The sequence below is a fragment of the Neofelis nebulosa genome, chromosome 2 (assembly GCF_028018385.1).
Source record: "Neofelis nebulosa isolate mNeoNeb1 chromosome 2, mNeoNeb1.pri, whole genome shotgun sequence".
In the NCBI taxonomy this organism is placed as follows: domain Eukaryota; kingdom Metazoa; phylum Chordata; class Mammalia; order Carnivora; family Felidae; genus Neofelis; species Neofelis nebulosa.
The window spans coordinates 80,022,137-80,046,472 of NC_080783.1; the positions used below are offsets into that span (position 1 = coordinate 80,022,137).

At 37.6% G+C, this 24,336-nt stretch overlaps 1 protein-coding gene across 7 annotated transcripts in view; it reads right to left on the bottom strand.

Moving 5' to 3' along the window:
* The window catches only part of RIF1 (replication timing regulatory factor 1), a 74,592-nt gene that overhangs the window by 26,817 nt on the left and 23,439 nt on the right, over window positions 1-24,336 (bottom strand). For 6 of the 7 annotated variants that reach the window (XR_009257532.1, XM_058715310.1, XM_058715307.1 and 3 more), the window contains 5 exons: window positions 19,911-19,997; window positions 19,199-19,272; window positions 18,573-18,753; window positions 16,889-16,996; window positions 16,382-16,531 (listed from right to left, as the gene is read on the bottom strand). Coding sequence is in view for 6 of the 7 variants with exons in the window: in XM_058715310.1 (XP_058571293.1) it covers window positions 16,382-16,531; window positions 16,889-16,996; window positions 18,573-18,753; window positions 19,199-19,272; window positions 19,911-19,997 (600 nt within the window). In the remaining variant the exon portion in view is untranslated. The remainder of the gene's footprint in view (window positions 1-16,381; window positions 16,532-16,888; window positions 16,997-18,572; window positions 18,754-19,198; window positions 19,273-19,910; window positions 19,998-24,336) is intronic. The other variant, XM_058715309.1, reaches the window with a different exon arrangement.

Below are 24,336 nucleotides of genomic sequence, written 5' to 3' on the forward strand. Positions count from 1 at the left end.
GAACTAATCCACGAATTCAGTAAAGTTGCAGGATATAAAATCAATGCATGGAAATTGGTTGCATTCCTATACACCAACAATGAAGCAAAAGAAAGAGAAATCAAGGAATTGATCCCATTTACAATTGCACCAAGAACCATAAAATACCTAGGAATAAATCTAACCAACAAGGTGAAAAATCTATACACTGAAAACTGTAGAAAGCTTATGAAAGAAATTGAAGAAGACACATAAAAAAAAAAGAAAAAGATACCATGCTCCTGGATAGGAAGAACAAATATGGTTAAAATGTCAATATTACCCAAAGCAATCTACATATTCAATGCAATCCCTATCAAAATAACACCAGCATTCTTCACAGATCTAGAACAAACAATCCTAAAATTTGTATGGAACCAGAAAGACCCTGAATAGCCAAAGCAATCTTGAAAAAGAAAACCAAAGCAAGAGGCATCATAATCTCAGACTTCAAGATGTATTACAAGGCTGTAATCATCAAGACAGTATGGCACTGGCACAAAAACAGACACTCAGATCAATGGAACAGAATAGAGAACCCAGAAATGGACCCACAAGTGTATGGCCAACTAATAATCTTTGACAAAGCAGGAAAGAATATCCAATGGAATAAAGATGGTCTCTTCGGCAAGTGGTGCTGGGAAAAACAGACAGCAACATGCAGAAAACCAAACTTGGACCACTTTCTTACACCATACACAAAAATAAACTCAAAATGGATGAAAGACTTAAAGATGAAAGACAGGAAGCCATCAAAATCCTCGAGGAGAAGAAAGCAGGCAAAAACCTCTTTGATCTTGGCCACAGCAACTTTACTCAACACGCCTCCAGAGGCAAGGGAAACAAAAGCAAAAATGAACTATTGGGACCTATCAAAATAAAAAGCTTCTGCACAGTGAAGGAAACACTCAGCAAATCTACAAGGCAATGACAGGATGGGAGAAAATATTTGCAAATGACAGATAAAGGGTTAGTATCCAAAATCTATAAAGAATTTATCAAACTCAACACCCAAGAAACAAATAATCCAGTGAAGAAATGGGCAAAAGACATGAATAAACACTTCTTCAAAGAAGACATCTGTCCAGATGGCCAACAGACACATGAAAAAATGCTCAACATTACTCGTCATCAGGGAAATACAAATCAAGACCACAGTGAGATACCGCACCTCACACCTGTCAGAATGGCTAACAACTCAGGCAACAACAGATGTTGGCGAGGATGTGGAGACAGAGGATCTCTTTTGCACTGCTGGTGGGAATGAAAACTGGTGCAGCCACTCTGGAAAACAGTGTGGAGGTTCCTCAAAAAATTAAAAATAGAACTACCCTACAACCCAGCAATTGCACTACTAGGTATTTATCCAAGGGATACAAGTATGCTGTTTCAAAGGGGCACGTGCACCCCAATGTATTATAGCAGCACTGTCAACAAGAGCCCAAAGTATGAGTCCACATGTCTGTCAATGGATGAATGGATACAGATGTGGTATATATATAAACAATGGAGTATTACTTGACAATCAAAAAGAATGAAATCTTGCCATTTGCAACTATATGGATGGAAGTAGAGGGTATTATGTTAAGCGAAATTAGTCAGAGAAAGACAAATATCATATGACTTCACTCATATGAGGACTTTAAGACACAAAACACATGAACACAAGGGACGGGAAGCAAAAATAATATAAAAACAGGGAGACAAAACATAAGAGACTCTAACAAACAGAGGGTTACTGGAGGGGTTGATAGAGGGGAGATGGGCTAAATGGGTAAGGAGCATTAAGTGATCTACTCCTGAAATTACTGTTGCACTACATGCTGACTAACTTGGACGTAAAATAAAAAATAATAAATAAATAAATATCACATACTCTTCCAACAAAGTCCACTAGGTGCCCCATAAGAACAAGGTTCTTTTTTCTTGTTTTTAATGTTTGTTTATTTTTGAGAGAGAGAGCGAGCGAGCACAAGTGGCGGTGGGGCAGAGAAAGAATCTGAAGCAGGCTCCAGTCTCCAAGCTATCAGCACAGAGCCTGATGCAGGGCTCGAACTCACAAACTGTGAGATCATGACCTGAGCCGAAGTCAGATGCTTAACTGACTGATCCACCCAGAGGCCCTAAGAACAAGGTTCTTAATTAGAGTCTTTATCAAATTCTTCATGAAAATTACATGTGTTCACCAGAACCCAGTGACAAAACAAAACAATGAAAAAGTTGCTAAGCTCCCTCATACCCTTTCTTCCTCCTCCTGTAATCTAACTAAAACAAAAATAAAATTCATAGAAGCATCAGAGATTTTCTGGAAACATTTTTTTAAAGGCAGGGAGACTAAACACAGAACCAAGAAAATCCCAGCACCATGAGTTCAAAAAAAAAAAAAAAAAAAAAAAAAAGCACCTCCAAAATAGCCTTCCTAGCAAAACTTTTTTTTTTTTTTTTTAATGTTTATTTTTGAGAGAGAGTGTGCGCACAAGCAGGGGAGGGGCAGACACAGGATCCAAAGCAGGCTCCAGGCTCTGAGCTGTCAGCACAGAACCCAATGCAGGGATCGAACTCACAAACTGTGTGATCATGACCCGAGCCAAAGTCAGATGCTCAACTGACTGAGCTCCCAGGCACCCTCCTAGCAAACCTAAGTAACAGAAGACACGGTGAGAGTTCTGAGAAAAAAGTTAAAACACTACTGAAATTAAAGATCTATAAAACAAATGCACTTTCTTCTCCCCTTATTCTCCATTACTATCCACTTTTCCACTTCACTGGGATAATTCACATGTCTGCCCCCAAAGACAATCTCCCCCAATGAGTATTAAGAACCAGGAGGAGGAAAGCAGCAGTGCCCCAATGAACCAACAAAAATTACACAGAAAGTCCAGATGACAATCCATATTTTCATATACAAAAGATGTTAAATCCCCAGGTGTTTCCTTCAGGCTCCAATGACCAAGTAAAAGATGCCTCTAACTTCAATTTGCTATCAAGGCTGGAAAAAGAGGGGCTCTCTCTAGGAAACACATTCCAAATACCAGTATTGCTCAGTATTAGCCTTAATCAATAAACATGCACATTCACAAGGAGAACCAGTCCCGTGGGAAAGGTGGGCTAAACATCAACAGTACTAACCCATGAGGAAAAATCTAATAACAAACAAAAGGAAATTAATATGCCAGAGGAAGAGGAAATATTATCGACTTAAAAATAGTAATCACAGGAATGCTTGCGTAGCTCAGTTGATTGAGCATCCAACTCTTGCTTTTGGCTCAGGTCACGATCCCAGGGTCATGGGATCAGGCCCCATATCAGGCTCCATGCTGACAGTGCAGAGCCTGCTGGGGATTCTCTCTCTGCCCCTCCCGCACTCTCTCTCAAAAAAAATAGAGGAAGTAATAATAACTACAGAAAACACTAATTAAAAAAACAAAACCATTATCAAACACTTCAGCATTTAAACCACAAATTAAGTCACAAATTAACCAAGCTCCTAGAAAGCAGTACCAAACAAAACACAAACAGGTGTAGAGAAAGAAAAAGAAGGGACACAAAAGATAAATTCAAAGGCCTAAAAACCACCTAAAACAGTACTGAAAAACAGAAGGGACAAAGAACACCATTAAAGCAAGGCAATTTTTCTGAGATGAAGGCACAGCTCTTTAGATTGAAAGGGTCTACTAAGCATCTAACTTCAGCTCAAGTCATGACCTCAGTTTAGGAGTTCAAGCCCCACACTGGGCTCTCTGCTATCAGCACAGAGCCTGTTTCCAAACCTCTGTCTCTGCCCCTCCCATGTGCACCCTCTCTCTCAAAAATATTTAAAAATGATAATGACACCCCATTTCACCCTGCTGAAATGTCTAAATTCCAAAAACTAGAGAAAAATCCTGTAACTTTACAGAACAAAGTTATTAAGGAAAAAAAAAAAGTATCAAAGTATGCATCTGCAACAATATAAGCTATAATAAATAATTTTAGTCAAAATTCTGTGATCTAAATTTTCTGGAACCTAAAAATTGTAACTAATCAATACTGATTAGTTATATGTACCAAACAAGGAGGTTATCAGTTATATGAGGGTGTGTGTGTGTATCTTATATATTAGTACCAGGTAACAGGCATCATTTTTATATACATATATACATATGTATATATATATAAAATGTGTGTGTGTGTGTATATATATATATCTGTTTTTTTCTTAAACAAAGGAAAATAATAGGATATAGGAAACTAGGTTGAGCAACAAAATATCCTCAAATTTTGTAAACTTACTTATTTTCCAAGTTTTAGAGTACCCTGTATAATAATATAGTAAGTAAAACTTAGGTTTTTTAACAAAACCTGAAAGGTGGTAAGTATAAAAATTTGTAGGAGAGTGGTATCAATGTCTTTACTTGCTGGGGTAGAATGTTACAGATATGAACTCTTCAAATCTAAAAGATGAATAGAAGTTTTAACACTATATCTGAAAGAAGCTAAAGATTAAAACACATACTCCATTTCCTATTAAATGCAAGATTAAATCTACTTATTAAAAAGACTTCCATGTTTATTTATATGCTGCAAAAGACACATAGGAGGAGCATCTGGGGTGCTGACAATGCTCTATAACTGACCTTGGTGATGGCTACAGAAATATTTCGTATAATAATTTATCAAACTGTATTATTTCATGCAATTTTCTTTGTATTGCTGGGTAAGTTTTTTCATTTGTTATTTTTAAAAATGTTTATTTATTTTGAGAGAGGGGGAGCACGCAAGTGAGCACAGGAGGGGGAGGAGTGGGTGGTAGGGAGAATCCCAAGAAGGCTCCACATCCAGCACAGAACCTGAGGAGGGTCTCGGTCTCAGAAAATGTGAGATCATGACCTGAGGTGAAATCAAGAGTCAGACATTTAACCAACTGAGCCACCCAGGCACCCCACGGCAAGTTTCTTTTTTTAAAAAAGACTACACAGGGCACGTGGGTGGCTGAGTCAGTTAAGCATCTGACTTTGGCTCAGGTCATGATCTCACAGTTCTTGAGTTCAAGTCCCACTTCAGGTGAGCTTGTGCCCCACTTCTGCTTCTCTCTGTCTCTCTCTGTCACTCACTCACTTGTGCCCTCTGTCTTTCTCAAAATAATAAAAAATAAAATAAAAAAAGATTACACAAATTCTCAAAAAGGCATAAGCATATTCATATCAGTTAATATCAAGTAGGTAAAATTCAAAAAGGTAGAGAGGAACTAATTACCATGAAGACAAAGTCACAAACCTATAAGCATGATGATGTAGCATCAAAATATGTAATAAACATGTTCAAATATATCAACTTCACATCAGGGAGATACTTTACCAAGGTTCTTAGAAACAGGTGGTAGGGGGCACCTGGGGGTTAAGCGTCTGACTTCAGCTCAGGTCATGATCTCACACTTCGTGGGTTCAAGTCCCGTGTCAGGCTCCAGGCTGACAGATCAGAGCCTGGAGACGACTTCAGATGCAGGTCTCCCTCTCTCTCTGCCCCTCCCCCACCCCCCTCAAAAATAAATAAATAAACATTTAAAAAAAAGATAACAGGTGGTAGGGGGAAGATGACAGAGTAGAAGGAGCCTAAATTCACCCTATCTCCAAAATACACCTAGGTGACACTCACATCAGTGCAAATCACCCAGAAAACAACACAAAGACTGGCAAAACATACTCTCCATGGCTAAATGTAGAGAAGGGGCCATATGGAAAACAGTAGGAAGGGTGGAGATGCCTTTGGTAACCAAGCTGACTCACAAAATGGTCCCCAGTAAGGAAGGTGACAGCAGGCACAGAGAAGGGTGAGAAGCAGACCCCATGCCAGGCACCAGGGAGATGAATCCCCATTAACATATGGCTTTGAAAAACAGAAGGGCTACTTTGGGAGTTCTTACAATCAGTGGGGCTCAACACTTGGAACTTCAAAAATCAGCTGGTTGGGCCGGGACTGCCAGGAGAAACTCGAGTCCCCACCCATAAACAGCATAACAAACAAACTTACTGAGATACAGCATAGACGCAGCAGTTTGAGAAACACCTGGAGCATAAGGGAAAGACATTTATGACTAAACTTCAAACAAGTGCTGGAGGAGCAGGGGTCCTTAGGAGACTTCTGTAAGAACAAAAGAGCTGGCAGGTCCAACTTCTCTCCCAACGCCCGGGCTAGACACATGGACATACACAGGAGCTAGCACAGCATGAACATTCTCCAATTAGCATGCTAAAGTCTTGCCCTGCACCTGTGTTTTTCTGTGGACTTGCCCCTCCAGCCCGCCCATGGTATGGCAATGGGCAAACAGTCCCAACAGGAATCACGAGGACTCCAAAGTGACTCCTACCCCAGGAGAGGGGAACATAACCACATACACCATTCTAACTGTGGCTCCAGCAGTGGACTCGGGGCAGACATCAGGACTGCCTGCAGGCCCCACCTACCAATGAAAGCTTCTCAGGGAACATAGGGAAAGTAACACGGAGTTCCTTGCTATTGGCAAACACCTGGTCTGACTCAACTCAAGCCCAAGACGGCACCAAACTGACCTACTAACAACATAGGGACAAACCTAGCCAACAGTGAGAACCACTGCAGACAACTGGGCTGAAGACAAAAGCGACTCAGACACAACAGCAGGGCACATACAACACATGTATGAGACACCCTCAAGAACGAGTTTCTGGTGAATAGGGGACACTGAAATACAGGGCATTGCAGGACCTCTCTTTATAAGGCCACCACCTGCAAGAGCAGGAGATGCAGCTGACCTCCCTAACACATAGAAACAGAGTTACATAAAATGAGGAGACAGAGGAACATGCACCAAATGAAAGAAAAGAACAAATCATAACAAAAGACTAATAGACGAAATGGAAATAAATAATACGCTTGACAGAGAATTTAAAGCAATAGTCATAAAGATGCCTACTGGACTTGGAAAAAGATTGGAGAATCTCAGTGAGACCCTGAATAAAGAGATAGAAAACATTAAGGAAATTCAGTGATACCATCAAGCATAATAATATCCACATTACAGAGATCTCAGAAGAAGAGACAGAAAAGGGGGCAGAAAATTTGAAGAAATAACTGAAAACTTCCCAAACCTGAGAAAGTCAACAAATCCAATTCAGGAGGCACAGGAGAATCCCCAACAAAATCAACCCTAGAAGGTCCACACCAAGATACATAGTAATAAAAGTGGCAAAAAGCAGTGATAAAAAGAATTTTAACAGCAAGAGAGAAGAAACAGTTATATACAAGTGAAAACCCTTAAGCCTATAAGCAGATTTTTTCAGCAGAAACCTTGCAAACCACAAGAGAGGGACATTAAATATTCAAAGAATATGAAAGAAAAAGAAAAGAAAGAAAGAAACAAACAAACAAACACCAGCAGCCAAGTATGCTCTATCCAGCAAGGATATCATTCAGAATAGAAGATGAGATAAAGAATTTCCCAAACAAAACATAAAGGAATTCATGACCAAAAAACTAGCCCTATAAGAAATGTTAAAGGGGACTCTTTGAGTGGAATGGACCTTAAGTAGAAGAAAACCAGGAAGCACAAAAAGCAGTAAAATGAAGTATATCTATAAATATCGGTAAGGGGATTCACAAAACAAAAGAATGTAAAGAATGACACCATATACCTAAAAGACAGGGCAGGTAGAGAGACAGGAGTAAAGAATGAGTTCAAACTCAAGTAGTGATCAACTTAATATAGATTGCTATCTACATGCAAAATATGTTGCATACAAACCTAATAGTAACCACAAATCAAAAACCAGTAATAGATATGCAAAAAATAAAGAAAAAAAGGAATCCAAATATATCACGAAAGAAAGCCAGGAAACTCTGAGAACAAGGTAGGAACAGAGAAGAACTACAAAAACAACAGGGAAACAAGAAACAAAATGACAATTAAGTGCAAACCTCTCAAAAATTACTTTGAATGTAAATGGAGTAAATGCTCCAATCAAAAGACAAACAGTGGGGCGCCTGGGTGGCTCAGTCGGTTAAGTGTCTGACTTCAGCTCAGGTCAGGATCTCGCAGTCCATGAGTTCGAGCCCCGCGTCGGGCTCTGGGCTGATGGCTCAGAGCCTGGAGCCTGCTTCCAATTCTGTGTCTCCCCCTCTCTCTGACCCTCCCCCGTTCATGCTCTGTCTCTGTCTCAAAAGTAAACATTAAAAAAAATAAAATAAAAAAAAAGACAAACAGTAATGGAATGAATAAAAAAAATACAAGATCTATCTATATGTTGCCTACAAGAGACACATGTCAGACCTAAAGACACATGCAGATTGAAAGTGAAAGAATGCAAAAGAATCAATCAGGCAAATGAAAGTGGAAAAAGAGCTGGGGTAGAAACACTACTTCTACTGGACACAACAGATTAAAACAAAGACTGTAACAAAGATACTATATAATCATAAAGGATAATCATAATCCAACAAGAAGATTAAACAATTGTAAATACTTATGCACCCAACATGAGACCACCCAATATGTAAAACAGCTAATAACAAACATAAAATAATTCATAGTAATACAGTAATAGTAGAGAACTTAACACCCACTTACATCAATGGATAGATTATCCAAACAGAAAATCAAGAAGGAACTACTCTTGAACAGTACCATGGAACAAATGGATCTAATAGAAATATTCAGAACATTCCAATCTAAAACAGCATAACACACATTCTCTTCCAGTGAACGTGGAACCTTCTCCAGAATGAACCACGTTAGGCCACAAAACAACTCTCAACAAATTCAAAAATCAAACTCATACAACCCATCTTTTCCAACCACAACCTTATGAAATGAGAACTCAAGAAAACACAAATACAGAAAGGTTAAATTATATGGCACTGAACAATGAATGGATCAACCAACAAATCATGAAAACAAATGAAAATGATGGTTCAAAACCTGTGAGATGCAGCAATAGTGTTTCTAAGAGGGAAGTTTATAGCATTACAGGCCTACTGCAGGATGCAAGAAAAAATATCAAATAAACAATCTGATCTTACATCTACAGGAGCAGGAAAAAGAACAAACAGAACCCAAAATTACAGAAGGAAGGGGGCGCCTGGGTGGCGCAGTCGGTTAAGCGTCCGACTTCAGCCAGGTCACGATCTCGCGGTCCGTGAGTTCGAGCCCCGCGTCAGGCTCTGGGCTGATGGCTCGGAGCCTGGAGCCTGTTTCCGATTCTGTGTCTCCCTCTCTCTCTGCCCCTCCCCCGTTCATGCTCTGTCTCTCTCTGTCCCAAAAATAAATAAAAAACGTTTAAAAAAAAAAATTAAAAAAAAAATTATAGAAGGAAGGAAACAAATGAATTAGAAACTAAAAAAGCAATAGAACAGATCAATGAACCAGAGCTGCTTCTTTGAAAAATCCAACAAAACTGCTAAACCTTTAGCCAGACTTATCAACAAAAAAAGAGGACTCAAACAAAATCAGAAAGAGAAACAGAGCCAGAAAAGCATGAGACTCTAGACCTTAAGGTTGTGTGTTTGAGACTCACTTAGGGTGTAAAGATTAAAAATAAATCTTTGGAAAAAAAAAAAAAAAAAAGGAGGAATAATAACTGACACCACAGAAATAAAAAGTATTATAGAAGAATATTATGAAAAGTATATGCCAACAAATTAAACATCCTAGAAAATATAGATAAATTCCTAGAAATGCATTAGGAAGAAATAGAAAATTTGAATAGACCAACTACCAGCAATGAAATTCAGTAATCAAAAAACTCCCAACAAACAGAAGTCCAGGATCAGATGGCTTCACAGGTTAATTCTACCAAACATTTCAAGAAAAGTTAATAACTGTTCTCAAAATATTCCAAAAAACAGAAGAGGAAGGAAAGCTTCTAATTCATTCTATGAGCGCTATTACCCAGATACTAAAACCAGATAAAGATACTACAAAAAAGAGTACAGTCCAGTATCTCTGATGAACAGAGGCAAAAATCCTCAACAGAATATTACTAAATGGAATTCAAAAATACATTAAAGAATAATTCAGCATGATCAAGTGGGATTTATTCCTGAGATGCAGTGGCAGTTTAATATTCACAAATCAACATGATATATCACAAAAGGAAGGATAAGAACCACATGATCACTTCAATAGATGCAGGAAAAGCATCTGACAAGTAGAACACCCATTCATGATAAAAACCCTCAACAAAGTAGGTTTAGAGAAAACATACCTCAACATAATAAAGGCCATATCTGAAGAACCCAGTGTACATCATACTCAATGGTGAAAACTGAGAGTTTTCCCCCTATTGTCAGGAATAAGACAAAGATATCCACTCCCACCACCTTCACTCAACATAGTACTGTAAATCCTAGCTACAGCAATCAAAGAAGAAAAAGAAATAAAGGGCACCCGAACTGGTAAGGAAGAAGTAAAACTATCTGCAGATAACATAATAGTATACCTAGAAAAAAACCTTTAAAAAATGCCACCAAAAAACTGCTAGAATTGATAAATGAATTCAGTAAGGTCGCAGGATACAAACTTAGTTTACAGAAATCCAGTGCATTTCTATATACTAAAGAAACAGCACAAAGAGAAATTAAGGAAACAATCGCATTTACAATTGCACAAAAATAATAAAATACCTAGGAATAAACATCACCAAGGAGATGAAAGACCTGTAACCTAAAATATATAAAACACTGATGAAAGAAATTGACGATGACACAAATGGAATCATATTCCATGCACACAGACAGGGAAAAAAAATATTGTTAAAATGTCCATACTATCCAAAGCAACTGACAGATTTAATGCAATCCTTATAAAAATCCCATTGGGGCGCCCGGGTGGCTCAGTTGGTTGAGCTTCTGACTTTGGCTCAGGTCATGATCTCGCAGCTGAAGAGTATGAGCCCCACACTGGACTCTGTGCTGACAGCTCAGACCCTGGAGCCTGCTTCAGATGCTGTGTCTCCCTCTCTCTCTCTGCCCCTTCCATGCTCATGCTCTGTCTCTCTCTGTCTCAAAAATAAATAAATATTTAAAAAAAAATTAAATCCCTTTAAAAAAAAATCCCAACAGCATTTTTCACAGAATAAATAATCCTAGAATTTGTATAGAAACACAAAGACTCCAAATGGCCAAAGAAATCTTGAAGAACAATACTAAAGCTCTCACAATCCCCAATATCAAGATATACTACCAAAGCTATAGTAATCAAAACAGTACAGCACTGGCACAAAAACAGACACATAGATCAATTGAACAGGACAGAAAGCCCATGAAAAACTCATGACTATATAGTCAATCTTTGACAAAAGAGGCAAAAAAAACTATCCAATGAGAAAAAGATGCTCTCTTCAACAAACGATGTTGGGAAAACTAGACAGTTATATGCAAAGGAATAAAAGTAGACCACTTTCTTACACCAGACAAAAAAAGAAACCCAAAATGGATTAAGGGCCTAAATGTAACACATGAAATCATAAAAATCCTAGAAGAGAGCACACACAGTAATTACCTCTGACACTGGCCATAGCAACATTTTTCTAGGTATGTCTCCTTAGGCAAGGGAAAAAGAAGCAAAAATAAATGACTGAGTCTACATCACAATAAAAAGTTTTGCAAAGTAAACAATCAGTAAAACTAAAAGGCGACCTATGGAATGGGAGAAAATATTTGCAAATGACACATCTCATAAAAAGGGCAGTATCCAAGTAAAGAACTTCTACAACCCAACATCAAAAACAACAAATAATCCAGGGCGCCTGGGTGGCTCAGTCAATTGAGCGTCCGACTTCGGCTCAGGTCATGATCTCAAAGCTCATGAGTTCAAGCCCCACATCGGGCTCTGTGCTGATAGCTCGGTGCCTGGAGCCTGCTTCGGATTCTGTGTCTCCCTCTCTCCCTGCCCATCCCTCTCTCACACTGTATCTCTCTCTTAAAAATAAACATTAAAAATTTTTTTTAAAAAACCAAAGAATAATCCAATTAAAAATGGCAAGAAGATATGAACAGACATTTCTTCCAAGAAGACATACACATGGCCAAACAGACACATGAAAAGATGCTCAACAGCACAAGTCAGGAAAATGCAAATCAAAACCACATGAGACACCACCTCACATCTGTCAGAATGACTAAAATCAAAAACAAGTGTTGACTATAAGGTGGAGAAAAAGGAACCTTCATGCACTGTTGGTGGGAGTACAAACTGGTGCAGCATGTATGGAGATTCCTCAAAAAATTAAAATAGAATTACCATATGATCCTCCACCATAGGTATTTACCCGAAGAATACAAACATGTTAATTTGAAAGACATATGCACTCCTAGGTTTACTGCAGCATTACCTACAATAGCCAAATTATGGAAGCACCTCAACTGTCCATTAATTGGGGCGCCTGGGTGGCACAGTCAGTTAAGCGTCCGACTTCAGCCAGGTCACGATCTCGTGGTCCGTGAGTTCGAGCCCCGCGTCAGGCTCTGGGCTGATGGCTCGGAGCCTGGAGCCTGCTTCCGATTCTGTGTCTCCCTCTCTCTCTGCCCCTCCCCCGTTCATGCTCTGTCTCTCTCTGTCCCAAAAGTAAATAAAAAACTTGAAAAAAAAATTAAAAAAAAAACAACTGTCCATTAATTGATGAATGGATAAAGATGCGGTGTATATATACAATTGACTGTTACTCAGCCAAAAAAAAAAAAAAAATGAAATCTTGCCATTTTCAACAAGGTGGATGGATCTAAAGGGCATAATGCTAAATGAAGTAAGTCAAGGAAAAACAAGTATGTCATTTCACTCATATGTGGAATTTTAGACAAAAGAAACAACATCAAGGATGCCTGGTTGGCTCAGTCAACTAAGCATCTGACTTTGATTCAGGTCATGATCTCACAGTTCATGGGTTCAAGCCCCGTGTGTGTCAGGCTCTAGGCTGACAGTGAAGGGCCTGCTTGGGATTCTCTCTCTGCCCCTCCCTGACATGTACTTTCTCTCTCCCCCAAAATAAACTTAAAAATAGTAACAGTAACAACAGCAAAGAGGCAAACCAAAAAACGGACTCTTAGCTACAGAGAAGAAACTGATGGTTACCAGAGGGCAGCGGCGATGGGTAAAATAGATGAAAAGGATTAAGAGTACACTTATGGTGAGCACTGTGTAATGTACAGAAGCACTGAATCACTGTATTTTACACCTGAAACAGTAACTTAACACTGTACGTTAACTATACTTGAACCAAAATAAAAATTAAAGAAAAAATTAATATCCTATAATCATTAAGAGCAGTATTAAGAGTAGCCTTAGATGCATATATTGGAAAAGATGAAAAAGTGACACCTTCAGATGTAAGCTAAAAATTTACCCAGAAAAATGGAAACAAAAACATTCGGTGTAATATAGTAATGACACTGAAAATTTAAAAGTTAGAAACCCATCTTTTCAGTTTTTAATGTACTTTCAACATTTTTAAAATTTTTTAAATTTGAGAATAATTTACATACAATGTCAGTATCAAGTATAACATTCTTCTCCACAATACTGGGATAATTCTGATTACTGTATTTTTATACAATAGAATTTATCAGTGACTTCAAAAATGGTGTTAATCGGGGTGCCTGGGTGACTTAGTCGGTTAAGCTTCTGACTTCAGCTCAGGTCATGATCTCGCAGTTTGAGCCCTGCATCAGGCTCTGGGCTGACAGCTCAGAGCCTGGAGCCTGCTTCACATTCTGTGTCTCCCTCTCTCTCTCTGCCCCTCTCCTCCTCACACTGTCTCTCTCTAAGGTAAATAAAACATTAAAAAAATTTTTTTTCAATGGTGATAATCAACGAATACAACTACAGATGACATTCTTACACTAGACAAAAATTAGACAATGAGGAATTTCCATCTCACTAACAGAGATACAGGCAAAAATCTTAAAACACTATATTTTTGCAACGTTTGAAAAGAATTTCACTGTGACTAAGGGTATCTGAAGAAAAAAAGACTGGTTCGATATAAAGAAATGCACATCAGCAACAGCTTTTATAAATACTACAGAAACAACCACGTTATGGGTATTTGTGTGGCAGGTTGGAATAGATGGACCTTTTTAATGGCTGAAAGCCAGCTCTTAAAAAAAAAAAACAAACAAGCAAGATAGGTTAACCTTACAAGAGCTAACTATATGAACACAATTATTCTTAGATGGAAAGATTCAACATAATAAAGAGTACTTCTCAAATTTCTCTATGAATTCAACGTAACCAACCAATGCCAAACAAAATCTAAAGAGTATTTCATAAAACTTAACAGATTCTAAACTTATTTCAGAAGAGAACAAAGATGAAAGTGTAACCAAGACAGTATTTAAAAGATGAAAAGTGTGGGTTGACATTCTCCCTAACAGTTATAAAATCATTCAACAGGGGCGCCTGGGTGGCTTGGTCGGTTAAGCGTCCGACTTCAGCTCAGGTCATGATCTCGCAGTCCGTGGGTTCGAGCCCCGCATCGGGCTCTGTGCTCAGAGCCTGGAGCCTGTTTCAGATTCTGTGTCTCCCTCTCTCTCTGCCCCTCCCCTGTTCATGCTCTGTCTCTCTCTGTCTCAAAAATAATTAAACGTTAAAAAAAAAAATTTTTTTTTTAAAAATCATTCAACAAATTCACTATGTGCCATTTACCCAAAGGACACAAAAATGCTGATTTGAAGGGCACAAGCACCCCATGTTTACAGCAGTACTATCAACAATAGCTAAAGTATAGAAACAGCCGAAATGTCCGTTGACTGATGAATGGATACACAAGGTGTAATATATATAATGGAATATTATTCAGCAACCAAGAAGAATGAAATCTTGCCCTCTGCAACAACATGGATAGAACTGGAGTGTATTACGCTAAGAGAAATAAGTCAGAGAAAAACAAATACCATATGATTTCATTCACATGTGGAATTTAAGAAACAAAACATGAATATAGGGAAAGGGAAGAAATATACAATAAAAACAGAGGGAGACAAACCATAAAAGACTCTTAAGGACACAGAACTGAGGGTTGCTGGTGAGGTTTGGGGGGGGGCGGGAATGAGCAAAATGGGGGATGGGCATTAAGGAGGGCACTCGCTGGGATGAACACTGGGTGTTATACGTAAGTGGTGAATCACTAAATTCTATTCCTGAAATCACTATTGTACTATATGTTAACTTGGATTTAAAAAAAACATTCACTATGTGCCAGATAAATGCCAGGGACACATATGAAGACAGAATGTACTTCATGGAGTGTTAAGTAACATAATGAAGTACACAAATGCTTCTGACAGAAGTGCCAAAAAGGAAATAACAAGGTGCTACCATAGATATTGGCAAACTTAATTAGGAAAGACCCCTTGGAGAATGAAGTATCAGCCTCACGGGCAGTTGTAAGTAGTTTGGATTTTTACCGTAAGTGCTACAGAAGTTTTTTTCAGTGATAAGATGACATTTTTAAAGTCATCCTGACAAATTCTATCGTATCAAAATTGTACCAATATTTTTAAAAAGATACTATAAGGGCAATAAAAAAATCTGAAAGATGAATTTCTAGCTCTTGTACCTCTTTTTTTTTTAAGCTTATTTTTATTTATTTTGAGGGCAAGCAAGAGAGTGGGAGAGGGGCAGAGAAAGGATAGAATCCCAAGCAGGCTTTACAATGTCAGTGCAGAGCCTGATGCAGGGCTCAAACTTACCAATCATGAGATCATGACCTGAACAGAAACCAAGAGTCAGATACTTAATCAACTGAGCCACCAGGTGCCCCAGTATCTCTACTTAACAGTGATAACCACTATCAAATGATAGAAGTCCATATTTCCAGATGAAAAAAGCATGCTTCAGAGTTATATAACAGAATTCAAGTGGCAAGAACACAGTACTCATGTACATAGGTATCAATATGTAAATTATTTGTGTGAATACAAAAAAGAAGTCTACTCTAGTGATATAAACCAATTGAAAGCATTTGCCTCTTTTATTAAATAAAGGAAAGATACAAAAACAGTCCTCCGCTGTTAAGTCTACAAACTTCTAAAGGATTGCCTTTGAAGATCTAACAGATAAATATGAGAATAGCTGGCTCCAGGACAAGGTCCTTGTGTTGTCAATCTAGAATGACACAAGCACTGCCTGTGTAGGAAAAGTACTAAAAGTGCCTCCATGTTAGTGGTCCTGAAACATGGACTTTAGAGTCTTGTAGACCAAAGACACAAAACTGTTTTGCAATGCTGTTACTTGTTTATGTATTAGTCCCTTATCAACTAAAAGCATTAATAAATGATAGTTCACACATGTCATCTCAATTTATTTGGAAAGTATTCTTTAAATACAACCAAGGTCAGTATGGGATAAACTCACTGAAAAGCCTGCATCTTCTAAACTGGACAGGATCTTGGAAGAAAGTTCCTCACAGCACAAATTCTCTTCTGCAGTTGCCACCAAAGCAGCACAGCGGGCAAATGCTCTATATAATTCTGACCAAGTTCTAAGTAAGGTCTTCATGGTAGCCTAAAATTAACAGTAAGAAAGAAAATTTTAAAATGTCTATCTGCATATAAAACACCTAAGAGACTATACCTTAAAAAGCCACTGTAACATTTAAGGTGTCATAGAAGACATTAGTGTACAGTATTTAAGTCCGCCACCCCTCCAGAATTCTATTTGAAGAACTGTAATAATGCCACAACTATCAGAGGTCAAGAGAAATTTCTTTCTTCCTTCACCATTTTCCTTTACCCTAAGCTAATTAAGTCATAAGGAAATCTCATTTCAGGAAAAATTACTGTAGGAATTCATTATAAAGGGTGAAATAACATTTTCAGAAAATTGTAAATTCTTCATGTAAAAAATGTGACATTGCCTTACCACTGGAAATTTCTGTACTGAAAATATATGGTTTATTGGTAAAGTCAATGCACCATATATGGCACTAAAGTTATGTTCTAAGGCATCACCTTGATTCACTTCATTGGTCTGAAACAAGAAAAATAATGAAGAAATTAGACAAATTACCATCTATTTCTAGTCTATGTAGTACCATTTTATTATCTATAGTAAGAATATGTCCCCCAGTATTGAGATATTCAAGAGATAGTGCACTCCTAAGTCCTCTAATTGCAAATATGACCTCATTTGGAAATAGGTACTTTGCAGATGTAATCAACTTAAAATGAATGCATGTTGGATTAGGGTGTGTCTTGATCCAATCATTAGTATTTTATAAGAGAAAAGGAATTTGGATAGACAAAAAAGACACAGGTAAGAATGCCATGTGAAGATGGAGGGAGAGATTAGTGATGGGTCTACAACCCTAGCAACAATCAAGAACTGCCAGCAATCAAAGGTAGCTAACTGAGAAGAATAGAACAATTCTCCCACAGGGCTCCAGAAAAAACCAAGCCCGCCAACACACTGATTTTGGATTTCTGGGCTCCAGAATTATAAGACTAAATCCCTGTTGTTTTAAGCCATCAGCTTACAGTAATGTGTTACAGCAACCCTGAGAAACAATGCACGGTGTTTAGGTCCTTAAAAAAAAATCCCAGAAGTAAGTCCAAAATTTTCTACTATACATAGAAGGTAGGATTCAAGCAAGAACTTGAATTGCTATCCTTCAAATAATAGAAAACTATTTAGGAATGTAAACTTTTTTCTTCCAGAAGAATGTTAAATGATGTGAATTGAGAAGTAAAAATAATGGCCATTATATTATCACTTAATGAATTTTGAGTCTTCAGTTTATTTCAGAATCACAGCAGAGTATTTCCCAGAACATACTTCCATTTAAAGACTGACAAAGGAGCGCCTGGGTGGCTCAGTCGGTTGAGCATCCGACTTCGGCTCAGGTCATGATCTCACAGTTCGTGAGTTCGAGCCCCGCGTCGGGCTCTGTGCTGACAGCTCAGAGCCTGGAGCCTGTTTCGGATTCTGTATCTCCCTCTCTCTCTCTCTGACCCTCCCCCGTTCATGCTCTGTCTCTCTCTGTCTCAAAAGTAAATAAACGTTTAAAAAAAAAAAAATTTTTTTTTAAATAAAATAAAATAAAAAATAAAGACTGACAAAGCAGCTGATGAACCATTTATTAGTAGTGACAAAACTTGAGCTCCTTACCCCTGCCAGTAATGTAACTTTTTAAAGTATTTAAATGATAAGGGTTAGTCAACTCTCAGCAGATTACTGGTTCAGGGACTAGTATATGGCTTTGCCACAATCACCAACATGGCTTGCCCATGGAAATCTTCATATACAGTCTGGTCGAGAAGAACATTATTCTTCCATAATAGTACAAATAATGAAATAAATTGAAATATAAATATGAAAAGTTGTATGTAACAGACCTGAGCCTTTTGGCTTTATAATCACTACTGGAAACAATGGAGCTGATTAGTCCCCATTAAGTTATACCTTCTCAAAAAAGGCAGAAATGCAATGAAAAGAAATCAACTAATATAAAGAATAGGAAATTAATCCCACAGGAGAAAATTTTTAACATCTTCTATTCAAATTCAAACTTAAGTTTTAGGGGAAATATGTAGCACTTATGTCATACCTGATTAATCAATTCAGTTAGTGGGGTGACTATAATACTCCACATTCTCCAGAGATGCTCCTTGTTTTCCAACAACTTTGCATTTTGATTAATAACATTTAAAACAGAGTCACTGAAAGCCAGTGGTGAAGTTGGTCCAGAAAGGACACAGTCTACAAGTGTTTCCAGATTGAGAAAAAACCTGAAGAAAAAATTTTGAGCCATGCATTAACCAGAGTGCATTTTGCCAAAATACATTAGTTACACCACACTACTAAAATTCTAAAAGTAACTGCCAAGGAAACAAGAAATGATAAATCCCAAGTTTTATTTTGATATTTTTAATTTAAAAAAATGATATAGTATATAATTCAAGACTCTCATTCATCAAACAGCCACCTTTCCAAGTTTATAAAAAGGCTAGTTTCAGGGGGCGCCTGGGTGGCTCAGTAGGTTGAGTGTCCTACTTCGGCTCAGGTCATCTCCTCACAGTTCGTGGGTTTGAGCCCCACATCGAACTCTGTGCTGACAGCTCAGAGCCTGGAACCTACTTCAGATTCTGTGCTCTGTCTCTCTCTGCCCCTCCCCTGCTCGTGCTGTCTCTCAAAAAATAAAACATAAAAAAGCCTAGTTTCAGTTTAAATTACCTTTCATCTTCTACACCATATTCCAGGAGATTATTGTTGAAAATTAACTGAATTAAGAACAAAGCAGGAGTCCCCTGAAGAAAGACAGGAGATTGCAGTCAATCTTCTTGTTATAAGGAGTATAATCTTGTTACACGTTTCCTACAATTATGTTAAATAGGATCCTTTTAAGCTACAAATAATTTAACTTTACCTATTACTTAGGATATGACACAATGTCAGCAAATATATTTCTATAAGCCACACACAAAAATCAAGCTCTTTATATTTCAATGACAGCTATTCCATCTACATGAGCAATTGAGGAATGGAATATGCCAGACATAAAAAGAACATTAAGTTAAAACATCCTGGACTAACAAATACCTACATCTTGTAGTTATGTTTATTTCACCATAATCAAGCAACTGTTACTATGCTTCCAAATTTTTAAACAGTAACCACCACTATTACTATGTATAAATAAATAGAAAACTTTCCTTCTAGAACTTTTTATGTAATTCAGAAAAACAGTTCCATTAATAGTGCCATATTTCTTTACATTAACTTATTACTGTTATCAGTTTTTCCCTTTAACATAATCAGCATTCCAAATCTAATTCTCTCAAAATTTCACAATTTATGTTTCATTACGTTAGGGAAAACAACAACTGTCATGGAACTTTTTTTTTTTGGCTAATTTTAACCATATCATTACATTTAAGATACTTGCATTAAGAATATCCATATTAGCAACCTGATATGCTGGTGAACCTAATACTTTCTGGGGCAGTCCTTTAATTGTAATTTCCATGAGGACCTAAGAAAGATAAAAAGTTTTGCTGTAAATTAGCCATAAAACTACTTTACTTAGTAAAAATCTAGTAGCGTTAGCTATATTCTATATTTTCAACAATTTATGGTTAAGTAATGCTCATTCATTAATGTAAATACATTCCCAGTTTAAGTTTCAAATATAATGTTTATACGTTAATGTGAATATGTTATTTTTAAAAGTTCAAATACAGAAATACAAAAAAATAAAACAATAAAGTCTTTTATCTCCAGTGAAAAATCAATGCTATCAATTTGGAGTTTATGTTCAGGACCTTCTAAATTTCCATGTATTTTAGTACACAGAGAAACATAACTTCCTGGGCTAGCTGTCACATATAAAAATACATAATTATTTTTCTTATACCATTAATGATATTACACTGTGAGATACTCTGGAACTGACCTTCATCTAATTATGTTATGGAGTTTTCACATCAATATACGTAGACATTTTTTAAGTTTACTTATTCTTTTAAGTGACCACTATGCTCAATGTGGGGATCAAACTCATGACCCTGATACCAACAGTTGTACGCTCTTCTGTGGCATCTGGGTGGCTCAGTTGTTAAGCATCTGACTCTTGATTTCGACTCAGGTCATGATCTCACAGTTGAGCTTAGTCCTGTATCAGACTCCACGAGACAGTGCAGAACATGCTTGGGATTCTCACTCTCCCTCTCTCCCTGCCCCTCCCCCACTCACTCACTTGCAGGCTGTAACAGACTTAAAGAAAAAAGAGTTGTATGATCTTTTAAGTCATCCAGATGCCCCCTATGTAGACATTTGTAACTACTATAGGAACATGCATAGTTTATTCAAACATTTTTCTATTAATGGCCCTTGAGGGTATTTTTTTCATACCACAAAAAGATATTGTGCAATGAATTATGTACACACTAGTGCCAAAAGCAAGTATTTCAAAGGACTACTAACTAGAAGCTGGGTCTAAAGACACACTCTTGCACTCCCTACCAAAATAACACCAGCATTCTTCACAAAGCTAAAGCAAACAATCCTAAAATCTGTATGGAGCCACAGAAGACCCCAATTAGCCAAAACAATCCTGAAAAAAAATCAAAGCTGGAGGCATCACAATCCCAGACTTCAAGATGTATTACAAAGCTGGTATCAACAACACAATATGGTACCAGCACAAAAACAGACACAGATCAATCGAACAAAATATAGAATCCAGAAATGGATCCACAAATGTATGGCAACTAATCTGACAAAGCAGGAAAGAATACCCAATGCTACTGGAGTCAAAAGAAAGCTGAAATAGCCATGCTTCTATCAGACAAACTAGATTTTAAACTAAAGGCTATAACAGGAGATGAAGAAGGGCATTATAGCATAATTACGGGGTCTACCCATCAAGAAGAGCTAATAATTATGAATGTCTATGCACCAATTCGGGGGCACCCAAACATATAAAACAATCACAACATAAGCAATCTTACTTGTAAGAATGTGGTAATTGCAGGGGATTTTAAAACTCCAGTTACAGCAATGGACTCATCATCCAGACAGAAAAATCAAAGAAACAATGGCCCTGAATGATACACTGAACCAGATGTATTCTGGTTCTATATTGTAGTTTGACAGATATATTCACAACTTTCATCCTAAAGCAGCAGAATACACATTCTTCTCAAGTGCACATGGAACATTCTCCAATAGATTACATACTGGTTCACAAAAACAGCCCTCAATCAATATAAAAGAACTGAGATCATACCATGCACATTTTCAGGTCACAATGCTCTGAAACTTGAAATCAACCACAGAAAAATCAACCTCCAAATGCATGGAGATTAAAGAACATCGTACCAAAGAATGAATGGGTCAACCAGGCAATTAAATAAGAAATTTAAAAATATATGGAAACAAATGAAATTGAAAACATGACAGCCCAAACTGGGATGAAGCAAAGGCAGTCTTAAGAGGAAAATACGTTGCAATCCAGGCGTATGTCAAGAAACAAGAAAAATCCCAAATACAAAACCTAACAGCACACTTAAAGGAAGCTGAAGCAGAACAACAAAGAAACCCCAAGGCCAACAGATGAGAAATAATAAAGACCAGAGCAGAAATAAACACAGAATCCAAAAAACAAACAAACAAACAAACAAACAAACAAACAAACGTAGAACAGAACAATGAAACTAAGAGCTAACTGGTTTTTTGAAAAAAACAAAATTGATAAACCCCTAACCAGACTTCTCAAAAAGAGAGGCCCCAAGCAGATAAAATTACAAATGAAAATGGATTTACCACAACCAATCCCTCAGAAATACAAGCAATTATCAGAGATTATGAAAAATTATATGCCAACAAACTGGACAACAACCTGGAAGAAATGAACAAATTCCTAAATACCCACACACTACCAAAACTCAAATGGGAAGAAACAGAAAATTTGAAGAGACCCCCATTAACTAGTGAAGAAAATGAATCATTTATCAAAAATCTCCCAACAAATAAAAGTCCTGGCCCAGAGGGCTTCCCTGGGGAACTGTACCAGACATTTAAAGCAGAGTTAATACCTATCCTTCTCAGGGCACCTGGGTAGCTCCGTCGGTTAAGCGTCCGACTTCGGCTCAGGTAATGATCTCATGGTTCATGAGTTCAAGCCCCCCGTCTGGCTCTGTGCTGACAGTTCAGAGCCTGGAGCCTGCTTCAGATTCTGTCTCCCTTTCTCTTTGCCCCTCCCCCACTCGCACTCTCTCTCAAAAATAAATAAAACGTTAAAAAAAATTTAAAAAAAAAAAAAAAAAGAGAGAATACCTATCCTCAAGCTGTTCGAATAGTAGTAACGGAAAGAAATTTTCCGGACTCATTCTATGAAGCCAGCATTACCATGATTCCCAAACCAGACAGAGACCCCACAAAAAAGCAGAATTACAGGCCAATATCCCTGATAAACATGGATGCAAAAATTCTCAACCAGATACTAGCAAATTGAATTCAACAGCATATAAAAAGAATTATTCACCATGACCAAGTGGGATTCATTCCTGGGTTGCAGGGCTGGTTCAACATTCACAACTCAATCTATGTAATACATCACATTAGTAAAAGAAAGGATAAGAACCATATGATCCTGTAAACAGATGCAGAAAAAGCATTTGACAAAATACAGGATCCTTTCTTAATAAAAACCCTCAAAGTCAGGATAGAAGGAACATATCTAAACATCATAAAAGCCATATGAAAAGCCCACTAACATCATCCTCAATGGAGAAAAACTGAGAGCTTTCCCCCTGAGATCGGGAAGGTGACATGGATGTCCCTCTCACCACTGTGGCTTAACATAGGTTCGAAGTCCTAGCATTAGCAATCAGACAACAAAATGAAATAAAAGGCATAAAAATTGGCAAAGTCAAACTTTGACTTTTCGCAGATGACAGGATACTCTCTACGTGGAAAACCCGAAAGACTCCACCAAAAGGCTGCTAGAACTGATACCTGAATTCAGCAAAGTAGCAGGGTACAAAAACCAATGCACACAAATCAGTTGCATTTCTATACACCAATAATGAAGCAACAGAAAGAGAAATCAACGAAGTGATCCCATTTACAATTGCACCAAAAACCATAAAATACATTTTACAAAAATGTAAAAGATCTGTATGCTGGAAACTATAGAAAACTTACGAAGGAAATTGAAGACACAAAGAAAAGTAAAACCATTTCGTGCTCATGGATTGGAAGAATAAATATTGTTAAAATGTCAATACTACCCCAACAATCTACACATTCATTCTTCTCAAAGCTAGAACAATTCTAAAATTTGTATGGAACCACAAAAAGACCCCGAATAGCCCAAGTAATACTGAAGAAGAAAACCAAAGTGGGAGGCATCACAATCCCAGACTTCAGCCTCTACTACAAAGCTGTAATCATCAAGACAGTATGGTATTGGCACAAAAACAGACACATAGACCAATGGAATAGAATAGAGAACCCGAAACTGGATCCACAAATGGATGGTCAAACAATCTTTGACAAAGCAGGAAAGAGTATCCAATGGAAAAAAGACAAGTCTCTTTAGCAAATGGTGCTGGGAGAACTGGACACCAACATGCAGAAGAATGAAACTAGACCACTTTCTTACACCATGCACAAAAATAAACTGAAAATGGATGAAAGACCTAAATGTGAGACAAGAAACCATCAAAACCCTACAGAAGAAAACAGGCAACAATCTTTGACCTCAGCTGTAGCCATTTCTTACTCAACATATCTCATCAAAAAGCTGCTGCACTGCAAAGGAAACAACCAACAAAACCAAAAGGCAATGACAGAATGGGATAAAATAT